The sequence below is a fragment of the Prinia subflava genome, chromosome 2 (assembly GCF_021018805.1).
Source record: "Prinia subflava isolate CZ2003 ecotype Zambia chromosome 2, Cam_Psub_1.2, whole genome shotgun sequence".
NCBI lineage: Eukaryota > Metazoa > Chordata > Aves > Passeriformes > Cisticolidae > Prinia > Prinia subflava.
The window spans coordinates 82366041-82378948 of NC_086248.1; the positions used below are offsets into that span (position 1 = coordinate 82366041).

The following is a 12908-nucleotide window of genomic DNA, read 5'->3' on the forward strand; positions in this document are numbered from 1 at the left end:
TGCCTTTCAGTGGATTCTGCTAACACAGTTGCACTGGCTAGTTACTCCTGCTAAACTGTGAAATAGCTCAGGAGGGAACCATTTCAGAATTGCTTGAGAGCAAGCCAGATGCATAATGCCTGCATGCATAAAATATATTTTAAAAGGAAAAAGTTAAAGCTCAGTGGGAATTGTTGGTGATCTGCCTTTCTAAGATGAAGTTTACGTTATTCCTTTATCAAATAATTTTAAGGCAAGCAACTTCGCAGGATGAGAAGAGGAAAAAAATAGGTCCGTAATAACAACAAAATACCTGTGTGGTTTTATTTTTAGTCTGTGAGGAAAATCATACAGGAGACGATACCAGATTCTTGGGTTTGTTCTCCTGGGCCTGTGGTAATTGATCATTTTGTGGGTTTGTTCTCCTGGGCCTGTGGTAGTTGATCAACCAGAGCTATTTTAAGCTCCTTGGCTGTATATTTTCTCCAAGCTTCCTAGAGGCATTTTAATGATTTAAGGCGCGGGTGTCTACCCTAAGTGTACCTGTGTTCCGCTGGTACCTGCTTGTGCTTCAGCTCTTGCCACGGAGCAGTGCGGGGTTGGTGTGAGACGCGACTGCGGTGCGGCTGTCAGCCCGCTCAGTCCAACTCCACAGACTCTGTGTTCACCAGCACTGCCACTCAGTAGTTTCCAGCATGGCTTATGTTCTGTTTCAACCTCACAGTGACGCCGGATCCTTGCGTGCCCTTGCAGCCAGCAGGGATGGCGCACACATGGATCCATCTGGGTTCCTCTATCCATGGCCTCCGCCTCCTGCGTGCTGCATTTATCTGCCAGAGCACTCTAATCCTCCTCTTTTCAGCCAGACGCTGCTTGGCAATTAAGACACGATCTGCCCTACTTAAGGTATAAATAAGCCTTTAATGTTACTTGGGGATTACATTAGGACACGAGGGGCTCCTTTGAAGGCATGGCTTTCGCACAGCGGGATTCACAGAGCAGCCTGCTCCCGCAAGATGCTCAAATAAGGGGAAAGGAATGGTTTCCCAACCAGGCGTACAGAGAGCAGTGGCAGCCTCTGACTAGTGAGGTGCTACATTGGCCTTTATCAGCTGTAAAAGTATGTGTGCCAAGGGTAAGCTGCCTGTGTCCTTAGATCAAGTGAACCTGTCCATGTAGGCAGTAACATCAGAAAATTAACTGGCCTAAAGAAAAGAGATGGGAGGGAGCTGAAGTACTCACTTGGAACTGGTTTCCCCTCTGATTCCAGCAGTATTGGTGGTGTAACACTCTGCACCTGACTGTCCTGAGTCTCCTTGGCTTATGTGACCCGTGCATCTGTGGCAGATGGCAACGTTTTGGCCATCATTTGCTGTTGCCTCTGACTTGCTTTGCAGTGCTTGGGTGACTGAGGGAGCTTTTGTGTATGCAGGAAGATATCTGCACTTTTAACCCTCTGAGTTTGGCAGGGGGGTAAAAGCAAGCAGGAGAGTACCAGGTCTTGTGCATTTGATGTAGTCTAAAAAAATTTCTGTATTTACACATTCTTTAATTGCAAGTTAAGTCATTGAAATGAAACAGTTGAAATGGAGTGAGGAGTCACTAGCATTGTGCTGAATACAAGTGTATGCCCTGAGTGCTCCTTGCCTGTCTGGAAATTTTTACAGCTTACTGGTATGATGATGTTAAGACTGTAAAGTCATTAAATGAGAGTGAAACTGTGTCAAATAATTTCCCACTTCTGGATTTCCTGGCAATACTGAATTGCAGGCACTGACATCACAGCTGTTATCTGGGATGCTCCCACAGCTGCCTGATGCTGCACAGGCTGAGGTTGCTGCCAGGCACTGCTGTGGAAGGATTAAATCTGTCAGCATCAAATACCTCTTCTTAGCTCAGCTACCAAAGAAATAACACATTTTTGAGTCATTTGAATATTGCATGCTGGACTTCTTACAATCCATAGTTTATAACCTTCTTTCATGGCTTGCAGCAAACATAATAAACACTTGTTTTGAGTCACAGCCCAGCCTTGTCTTGACTGCAGCTGTCCTTGAGTTTCCTTAGGACCCTGACCGTATGGTCAGAGGTAGGAGTTAACTTTTACAGGTGATAGGGCAGGTCCTTGGCAAATCTGTGATGCTTTGTGTCCTTTGGTGTGCTGGGCAGGAGGCACTGGTGGGAAGGGATGTCTTGATGCTGACTTCAGGCATTTGGAGCTTAGGGCGCACAGATGTGTACAGATGTGCATGTTTGTGCAGACTTTGGGCAGTGCTTTCTCCTGCCTAGAGAAGTAGAAAAGGTGGGAAAGAGGGAGAAGGGAAAGGTTCTTTTAAACGTTTCTCTCTTTTTTTTTTCTTTTGTTTTTTTATTTTATTTTTAACGAGGGGATGGATTTTAATAGTGGACAGTGGGGTTTTCTCTTGAGTTTTGCTTGTGCCTGTGCAGAGCTATCCTGTCCTGCCCCGGGGCTGGCTCTGGGCATAGTAATGCAGCCCATGTACCCTGCTGTGAGTCGCTGGATCGGTATGTACCACAGCGGTTGGTAGTGCTTAGGAGTTGGGGGTGGGCTGGGGTGGGTTAGTTAAACTCTGAAAAAGACAGCACAACCACCCTTTGAATATTTTCTTCTTAGTTTGTGTTGTTGTGTTTGGGCCAGTGGTTGCAACACTTCCTTCCCTCGCTGTTCATGTTTAAATTACCCATATTCAGACTGCTTCAGGCAGGGGAGACTACGACCACTCTGGAAAGCTGCATATATACTAGATCTGATAGTGGTAAAACCTGAATTTCTCCCTGCTGTCAAAGGAAAGAGAAATGTGGTGTACTGGAGAGAGCAAGAGCAAACATAACTGTGCTCAGCTGGTACCAACAATAGGCTTTACTTTCCAGGAGGACTGCCCTTTCTTGTAGTATTTTGTTATCTTGCTGAAGATGCAGAATATGCAGAAAATCCCGAGCACTTTGCCCTTTTTGTCCCTTTTTGAACTTTGACTGGTTGGTCAGGATTGATTATCAACCCAGAATAGCTAATTGCATTGCTTCTTATTTCACGGAACAAAGGTGCTGTGGCCAGAGTCTCCAGGACTGTCAAGTGGCTACCTGTCAAGTAAACCAGCTGAGGTGGGAGCTGGGCACTTACCTATGGAGCTGAGTGAGAAGGGAGGTGTGGAGAACAATGGATTTGTTCAGAATGAGGCGTTTGAGGACACGGACACCGGTAGCCAAGAAGAAATGCCAGAGAAGTGCACTGTTGATGTGGACCCCATGGCTGTGGAGGAGCCAGTGCTGAAGCCTTATGCTGGGATGCCAAAGGAAGTCTTGCTGCAGTTCTCCAGCCAAGCCCGCTACAGAGTCACCAGGGAGATCCTCTTCTGGCTCATAATCGCTGGTTCCGTTGTGCTTGTGTGCGCTACGATTGCCATCATCGCTCTCTCTCCAAAGTGCCTTTACTGGTGGCAGGCTAGTCCTATTTATCAGATCTATCCTCGTTCCTTCAAGGACAGCAACATGGATGGCAATGGGGATCTGAAAGGTGGGTCAGTTTTCGTTCTTGCTGTGTAACAGCTGTGTGTGTATGAGTCCAACAGACAAAGCCGCCTTAATGGAGACAAGGAAGAAAAGTTCTCAGGCAAACTTTATAGCAACTCTCATTGATGTGAATAAAATCCAGGAGCTGCTTGCTCAAGTTATGTCTGAGTGGGGAATTAGAAAGGAGGTTGAGAGATGGTGCTGAGAGCAAGCAGCAGCACAGTTGCTACCAGAGTCAGATACCTCCACAAAACTGAGGCCAGTGGGCACCTCATCAAGTTTGGTGGCTGCTCTTCCTGAGGAAAACTAGAACTGACAAAGAGGGGAGAAGGATATGTTACTTCTTGTTTTCTTCATGGTCTAGGTGTTATCAGTTCATAAGAATGAGGGGAGATGGGGCACCTGGTAGCAAGGAAGCAATGCCACTCATCAGTTGCTGAGCTGAGGCTGCCCTGCAGAAAGGGAAGGCTCAACACCAAAATGGACAATGCATTTCTAAACAAGAAGTGATAGCCACACTGTACAGTACTGGCAAGGGCAGAAACTGTTTCTGTAGGTGCATACCATAGTAACATGTCAGGAAGATAGAGACCTGTGTATGAACAAAAATGTTTTTTCTGAACAGATGATGTCCTTTTCTTTTTAAATAGGTATCCAAGAAAAACTGGACCATATTACATCTTTGAATATCAAAACTGTCTGGATCACCTCTTTCTTTAAGTCCCCTTTAAAAGACCTTGGATATGGAGCTGAAGACTTTTATGACGTTGATCCCATTTTTGGATCCATGAAAGATTTTGAGAATCTGATTGCAGCCATACATGAAAAAGGTAAGCTGTACCTCCTCTGTTAAAAAGATGGATCTTGTAGAGACTTCAGTTTGTGCATCTGGCAGTCCCCTCGTGGTGGCATTGAGCAGGAGCCAGATGGAGGTGTCAGCAAAGGGTACAAAGCAGCTCCACAGCAACGTGAGCTCCATGATTGCCATTCCTGCCCTTTGGCTCTGGGGCAGTGCTGAAAGCAGGACAGAGGGCACAGGGAGCTACAGCAGCAACACAGCGTGGCTGCATGTCCTCTGCAAGGAGGATGTTTGTGGCTGGCACCCATCCATGCTCCCTGAGGCCTATCTTATGGGCACTGGAAGGCTGGGATCAAGCTGAGGTACAGTTCTGTCTGGCTGAACATGAAGGAACACACACTTCCTTCCTGCCCTTGCATCCCTGCTTTGGTGCCTTTATGCCTCAGACCAAATGTTTGCTCAGGTGTTTCTTCTTACAGCTGTTGAGCTGAACAGAAAATGGTTTGCCAGTCTGAAAATATTTGTGGTTTCAATCAAATGTCTGATCTTTAGGAAGGGTGATGAATAATGTGTGTTCACGGATGCAAGACTGGTGAAGTGCCTTTCTCACCTGGGAGGTGCAAGACAGATGATAAAGTCAGAGTTAGTGAAAGTGGTTCATAACAGCAGAAATCTATTCTGATATTTTTCTTCACCCTTCTTTCCCTCCTGAGCTGTGTTCCAGCTACTTGCAAACACCAGTCAGGTCTAACTGTTTTGGTTGTCTGGTACATTTTGTGGGGTTTTCTTTGCCCCTCCTCCAGACGGGTTACCAGACAGAAACCATGGTGGTTTCTTCCACCCATGGAAGAAGCCCAAATCCCTCTGATAGTGCATTTAGAAAAAATATGAACGTTGTCTTAAAATGCTAAATGTAATGTTGTAAATTGGGGGGGGCGTTGATGGGGTTTTTCTATGTTTCTGTTTTTATTTTTAAGGGCTAAAGGTGATAGTGGATTTCATCCCGAACCACACGAGCGACAAACACCGGTGGTTTCAGCTGAGCCGCAATGGGACGGGGAAGTTCGCGGACTACTACATCTGGCAGGACTGCCCGGCGGCCGGTGGCTCCGCCGTGCCTCCCAACAACTGGGTAAACACGGAAGGGACATGCACACATCCCAGGCTGGATGCCACAGGGCAAAGGCAGCTCTAACGTGATTGTCCCGGTGTCCACGGGGTTATACATGACTGCTGAGAGGTACAGACTGATGTTACTGCGTGAGTCAGTGCAGATTAAGATTTAAACCAGGTTGTGGGGGTCACTGGAAAAGTTCCTGCTTCGGGTGGAATTTTAAAAATGACTTGCATTTCTTCACCTCAGTGGTAAATCTTCTTTCATGAAACAAACACGAAAAAAAAGAAAAAAAAAAAGGTTGTGGACAAGTTGTTCACAGATGCTCCCTTCCATGTCTGGGTATTCTGCTCTACAAACTGCGTGTCAGGTCCTCTGAAATCATAGCTGGTGGGGAAGGAAACAAACAAGGTGATCTTGGCATTTTTCCTTTTTTTCTGGAAAATGATCAGGCCAGAAAGTGTGTTTCCTGTTTCAAATAGATTTTAGATTTGACCTGGTGAGTGCATGATTAGGAACTTTTATATGCTAAAAACTCAAGGTGAAATTAATACTTTGTACCAATTTGTATAATTTCTCTTTAAACTTAAGAGTCTTGAGAACTATCTTAGCTTTTGGAATCTTTTATTACAGAGATGGTGATAAAGTTTAACATTTTTAACTTGCTGACTGTTGCTGGCCCTTCAAAGGGATAATACTAAATTGCAGAAAACTCTAAGTTAACTAAAGCTGTTTTTAATAAGTTTTAGGATAAGCAATTCCAAAATAAATGTTCCCACCCATATTTTCCTCTCTGTTCCAGGTAGTTCCCAGTGAAAGTTAACTTAGTAAAGAATCTTCAAAATCCACAACACTAAACACTAAATACATGTGGCAAAACACAACTAAAGGGAGAGCAACTAGTGGCAAAAAGAAATGAAAATGCTGAGTACCAAAATCTGTTCAAAATGTAGCCCACTGATTAGTCATTTTGTGCTTTATTTTATGCTCCACAGTTTAATGTAGCAGAGGAGGAAAGGTGTGTTAAGTTAGTGGTTCTGATTGTGTCTCTCCCTTGGCTGAGCAGGTGAGTGTCTTTGGGGGCTCCAGCTGGCAGTTTGACGACGTGAGAAAGCAATGTTATTTCCATCAGTTTGGGAAGGAGCAGCCAGACTTAAATTTCCGCAACCCTGCCGTCCAGCAAGAAATCCATGTGAGTATGAAACCCGCTGCTGCTGAGCCAGCAGCAAAGCAGCTCTGCACTGAAGCCCCCTGCAGAGCGGACTCAAGTGCAGAGGAGTTTTTATCTCTGCTGATACAAAGAGTTGTTAATTGGCCAGTAAAATGGAGAGGTGGCCCCTTGTTTAGCAGAGAGATGTCTGAGTTTCCAGGAAAGCAGAGGCAATGCTGATTTGAATTACAAGGAATGCCTGTAATTCGGATAAGGGGGAGATAGTGAGTTTCGATCGGTCTGCATGACTTTCCAGGGGGAGAATGAGTGTTTTCACAGAGAGAGTGGGGTGATGGTGCTGCTCAGATGGAATCTCATTCCTCTCTGCACTGCTTCCTAGCAGACAGGGTGGAATTCATTAAAATACGGGGATGTAGGCCTGAATATGGGGAGCCTGACAACTGCTGCTTCTTTTTCCCCCTTTCTGTAAGTTATCTCTCAGGAGGTAGTACAGCTGCTTCACGTGTTTAATTGAATCATTAAGTGTTTGCTACTTTGTTCTGCTGAGTTGTGCTGCATTTCTTTGTTGCTGGTCCTCACAGCTGCCCAGCCCTCCTGGGATGGGCTCTGTGGGGCCTCTCCCCTCACCACGTGGGCACTGCATGAGCTTGAAGAAGCAAAACATTTCTGGTCATATCTTTTAACTCAAGCACGCCATGAGATTGCTTTTGAGTCCTTGAAGAACTCTGCCAGGAACCTCTCTGTGTCTTGATACTTCCCTTAATACCACATCTTGCCTTTTTTTCCCCTATAGCACTGACATGCTTTTTAATGGTCCTGGCTAATTCCTTTTTTAAAATGCTACCTGGATTATTGAAACTCCAGTAGCAAAGAGATGCTGCATTTGCTATGCAAAAACCAAAGAATACATGAAAGCTGGGAAGTTTGTCCTGGTAACACCAACCTTTGGTAAATGTATATGAACATCATGTTAAAGAATAATTTTTGTCTAGTATTTTAATTCAAAATCCTGTTCCAGAAGGATAGGAGGGCTGAGCAGGAAGCAAATGGACTTTTGCAGAGAAGCTCAAGTCTTTGGTTCAGCAGCACAAGGGCACCCAAGAACAGCCACACTCATGTTAAGGCTCTCATGTGTAAATAAATGTCAATTGGTGCCAGGGAGAACCACTCAGTGCTCGATGTTTGCAGTGCTGAGCACAGGTATAAGCATGAACTTTTTTGGGGAGATTCAGTGTGGGAGCTGCTGCTTTCAGAATGGTGCTACTACAAAGTAACCCAGTGAGGCAGTCTTTATTTGCCAAACAAAAATCTGTACAGTTTGAGTATGGACTAATTCTACTGCAGCCTGTTTAGACAAGTGTACTTATATGTTTTTAAAAGGCAAGTCAATAGACATCTTCTAAAAATATATAAAAAAAGATTTTTTTCCTCAGACGAAGACAAGTATCACAACTAAAAGGACACTTGCAGAAACCGCTCAAGAGTGACTGAACTTTGGAGTTTTTGTTAAAACTAGGGCAATTAAAACTGTGGTAATATAGTTAGTAAAGTGGGATACAATTTTACTAATAGTGACTGATATTGGAATTTAATAGTGACATTTCAAGTCAATAGCATTTGTAATTGTTGGCTAATAATTTCTCATGTTCCTGCAAATCAACAAATAAATCTGAAAATAAAATTTAAAAAAATTACATCAGTCAAATAAGAGAGAACAAATGTCTTAAGAGCTCTATTGTGTAAAAGAAAATTGGTGGCAAGGTTTGTGCAGAACAACATATTCTTGCATATTTGAATCAGTGTGTTCTAATTGTGTGCAGCCATGAGGAGCGTTCGTCAACAACATCACTTAGCATGAGCCCAATTGTGTTGATGGATGGATTAGAAATTGCTTTTAGCGAGTCATGCCTTGGCTTTGGTCTCCTGAATTATGGGAGAAGTTAGAGATTAGTCTTTTTCTTTTTTTGTATGAATGAAACAGTAAGACATACTTTATTTAGCTATTAATTTGACCTTAGATCAACATGAGTCACTTTAGCTTCTAGAAAATATGAAGTACAAGTCAAAAACTGAATTGTTATGTATTAACACCTCCTTACAAGTTTAGTTTTCTTTTTAAGAGTATAATATTTTAAACGGGGTGGGCTCACTCAGTGTTTTCAATTTTTGCTTTTATCTAGGATATTATAAAATTTTGGCTGGGCAAAGGAGTTGATGGATTTAGTTTCAGCGCTGTTAAATTTCTCCTAGAAGCAACACATCTCCGAGATGAGCCTCCAGTGAAAAAGGATGGAGTAATGTATATGTTCTGTCTTTGCTTTCTTTCCTGCATTTCCTACGCAGACAAGAATGCCTGGTTGGACTCTTTTGGGTCTTAATTGTGCCCATAGGAAAATCAGGTCAGCCTTGGAAGGCGGGTGGGTCCTGGGCATGCTGCACAAAGAGCACTCACCACGAAGAAGCCCCAGTAAGAACTGGAGCAAAACTAAAAAACGCTGTTATGGGCCATGTGTCAAAATGAGAGATGACCAGACACATTCACTGCTGTTTGTGTTACTTGCTTTTGCTCTGATAGTGAACTTGGTGATGTTCCCGGGTAGTGCCAGCACTAGGACACTGTTCTCTGTGGAGCTGGGGGTCCCAGACAGCTGGCCAGCTCCAAGGTGGTGGGGGTGTTGTGTTACTGTATCAAGGCACTGCCCATCTTTCCAACCTGGTCTGAGGCCACAGCACCTGCTGTGCTCGCTGCTCCAGATGGGCTCTGTTGGTTGGTGCTGTGGGGGGAGCTTTCCTGGCTGAAGGATGAGAACCAAAACTATCAAATTATCAGTCCTGTGCTACTCCAGAGTTCCTTAAGTGCAGTTCAGCTCTGTGCTGTTACTGTTCTTATGCTGGATTCATTTCAGTAAATTTCATGAACTGGTGCATTGTCTCAGGAGAGAATGAGAAGAATTTGGAGAATTCTGAAACCTAAAGCATTGGTGAACTAATGTGAGGTACTGTACCCTGCTTTAAGGCGAGCATCACAGCCTACTCCCAGCTCTACCACGACTACACCACCACGCAGGTTGGTTTGCACGACATCATCCGCAGCTTCCGCCACACCATGAACGGATTCAGCACGGAGCCTGGCAGATACAGGTAACCAGCACCGCTGCCAGTTTGTTCTAATGTTCATCTCCCTCTTGCTAGCAATAAAATGGTTTTTAATAACATAATGTGCCACAGAAATGCAAACCCTGCAGTGCAGATAGCGGTGCATAGGCTATACTGTCTCTTCCCCGGAGTACACAGAAAGGAATTGTCCCTGTTAGCTCTGCTCCCCCTATGGACTGTATAGAGCTAAGCAGAAAAGGAAACCCTTCTCATCACAGAGACACTAATTTATCAACCATAGCCTGATTTATTCTTTAGTTTTAATAGTGCAGCTCAGGTGAGACACAATCAGAGTGTGTTAAAATCACACAATGGTTCAATTTGGATGGGACCTCCTGAAGTTCTCTGGTCCAAACTCTCTACTTTTTAGGGCCACCTGGAGGCAGTTGCCCAGGAACTTGTCCAGGCTTTCGAATGTTTCCTGTAATGGGCACTCTACAACCTCCCTGGAGAACCAGTGCCAGGGTTCAGTCACCCTGACTGGTGGAAGTTTCCTGATGTTCACAGGGAAACACCTTTCCTGTGTTTGAGTTTGTGCCCATTGCCTCTGGCCCTGGCACTGGGCACCACTGAAAAGAGCCTGGCTCTGTCACCTTTGCCCCCTCCCTTCAATACATGGATGAGATCTCCCTGAGGCTTCCCTTCCCCAGGCTGAACAGCCCCACCTTGCAGCCTTTCCTCCTGGGAGAGATGTTTCCATCCCTAATGGCCTCAGTGGCAGACTAAAGGGGAAGGATTACCTCCCTCACTTGTGGCAGCATCTCTCCTTATGGAGCCCAGGATGCCATGAGCCACCTGCAAGGCACATGGGCGGCTCATGGTCAACCTGGGGGACCTCAAGGTCCTCTTCTGTGGAGGAAAGCGTGGAAATTGCTGGAATGGAGTGTGTGGACGTGGATTCAGAAAGATAAATCTTCAGTCAGATACTTAAGCCTCCTGTTGACTCTTGTAGATTTTTCTCCAGCAACTTCCAAGAAGTATTTCTCCTTGATTTCTTGTCTGTCTTACAAAATATTGTTTCTCTGTATTAATCTTTTTTTGATGGAGAGGGGGAAGTGAACATAATTCTTAATGCTCTGTCTCCAGCCATTTCTAGCTTTATTCTGTTCTGTGTAACCAAAAATGAGCCACAAAAGCTATTTGTGTACTTCTTTGTAGATTCATGGGTTCTATTGATGATGAAAAGGAAGACATTGAAGCAACAATGATGTATTATGGAACGACTTTTATCCAAGAAGCAGATTTTCCCTTCAATTTCAACCTAATTAACATGAAAAATCTATCAGGCAACAGTGTTTTTGAAGCTGTCGACTCGTGGATGAAAAACATGCCTGCAGGAAAATGGCCAAACTGGGCAGTAAGGGTTCTAGACCAGCTCTCATGGGAAGGGCCTGCTCCTGTGGGTGACAGAAGCCACACACACATGGGCACACACCCTGATTTCAGTGGGATCAGCCCAGCCCAGGGCTGTCCTTGTGAGAACTCTCAGCTGCTGTAGTTGGAGTCCTTGGCACTGTCTGGCTCTCCTGCCCTTCGGTAACAGTTCCACTCCCCATGCAAGGGTGACAGAAGGGAATTTATGATCATGCCTCTCCCTCAGTGTCTCCAATGGTAAACCACCAGTGAGAATGGAATTGGGATAATTTATCTTTGACCATAAACTGACTCACTGCAGTGGATTCTGGAACCTACCCACGGCCAGGGCAGAACAGGCAGTGGAGGGCAGTTAACTGAAAAAACACTGCTCTTTTTCCTAGGAAGCATGTTTGAAATGTGCAAAGGATCTTTTCAAAGCAAGCAGAGCAGTCCTCACACAGCAGAGAAACAGAAATAGAAAATAGCAGAGAACTGTAAGCAGGGAGAGTTATTTGTTGTCTCTTCCTCACGTCTGCCTCATGTGCTGCTGGCAGGACTTCTGTGTATTAAATTTTTTGGGACAGAAGTTTATAATGGCAGCAAGATAAAGATAATGGACCTCACAGCCCTGGAAGGGAAAGAAAAAAAACCCAAAACATTTACTACCTTGTTAAATTAATTAATCAATTTTACATATTCATGAAATTTTATAATGTGTGTTTAACAAAATGATGTTTTCTTCAGGTTGGAAGCCCTAACGCTGCTCGGATTTCATCTCGGATTGGGAAGGAGTACATCAATGTCATGAACATGCTGCTTTTAACCCTCCCTGGCACTCCTGTAACTTACTATGGTGAAGAAATAGGCATGGAGAACATTGCATCAGCAAATGTAAGTGAAGAGCTTGTAAATGCTGGTCCTGTTGTTGTTTAGTGCCAGGTAACAGAAGATTCAAAAACATAAGAACTTTGGTTTTGTTAACCAAACCCAGTCTTTCTCACTGCTTAAATGGTTTTCTGTGTTCCTCATGGCAAACCTCTGTACAGTAAGTGGAAATGGCCAGGCCAGAGACCAGAACCAAGGCCTTGGTGTGTGTCTGAACTGGCAGACCTCAGTTATGGGTGCTGATTTCTGTCTTTGTCTGGATCAGCCTTGCATGGTTTCCAGCAGTGTTGCTTCAGCAGAAAGGACAGCAAGGGCCAGCACTGGTTCAGAGAGGATGTGCTGCAGACACATGAGGGAAGAGGAACTGAGCGGTCTCCTTCCTCCCATGGAAGCACCCTCATCATTATGTCAGAGTCCATTATTTCCTGGCTGTTATTTAAAGGAAATCATGGTTCTGATTCTGTCCAAGCCACGGCTGTCCTGAGTGTGCCCAAGCTCAGAAAAAGGGATCTGCATGAAGGTGGTGGCCAGCAGAAGTGACTTTTGGTCATCAGGCATAGTCTGTCCCAAAAGGGAACAGCTCATCTCTGCCTCTCCTGGCCATATTTGAGCACCATTAGAACATGATCCTATGGTAGATGCTGCTTTCCCTGTGGAAAGCCTCTGTTAGGGAAAGAGGCAGCCTCTGGCAATGTTAGAAATGGCATTGGCTAGCTTTGTGTCAAAGGGAGTTACTTGAAGCACAGGATCATCTCCAGATTTGTCTAATTCAGATGGGAGGAAATGATTCTCTGATTTAAAAGGAAATCCCATTTCCTCTGAGAAACCCCTAGGTCAGAGTATCTCCTGCATTTTCTTGCTGCTGCTGATTACTGCTGACAGAGTGATTCTCTTAAGGAAAGTGGCTCACCCTGAGC

General features: G+C 44.7%; 1 protein-coding gene across 2 annotated transcripts in view; it reads left to right on the plus strand.

The window, feature by feature from the left end:
• SLC3A1 (solute carrier family 3 member 1) overlaps positions 1–12908 on the plus strand; it is a 16131-nt gene continuing 3223 nt past the window's right edge. The window contains exons 1-9 of one of the 2 annotated variants that reach the window (XM_063390801.1): positions 1–885; positions 3043–3514; positions 4161–4340; positions 5287–5441; positions 6490–6615; positions 8775–8888; positions 9611–9735; positions 10909–11107; positions 11851–11997. In XM_063390801.1, the coding sequence (XP_063246871.1) occupies positions 682–885; positions 3043–3514; positions 4161–4340; positions 5287–5441; positions 6490–6615; positions 8775–8888; positions 9611–9735; positions 10909–11107; positions 11851–11997 (1722 nt within the window). In that variant the 5' untranslated portion in view covers positions 1–681. Of the gene's footprint in view, positions 886–930; positions 2506–3040; positions 3515–4160; positions 4341–5286; positions 5442–6489; positions 6616–8774; positions 8889–9610; positions 9736–10908; positions 11108–11850; positions 11998–12908 lie in introns of those variants that run through there. The other variant, XM_063390802.1, reaches the window with a different exon arrangement.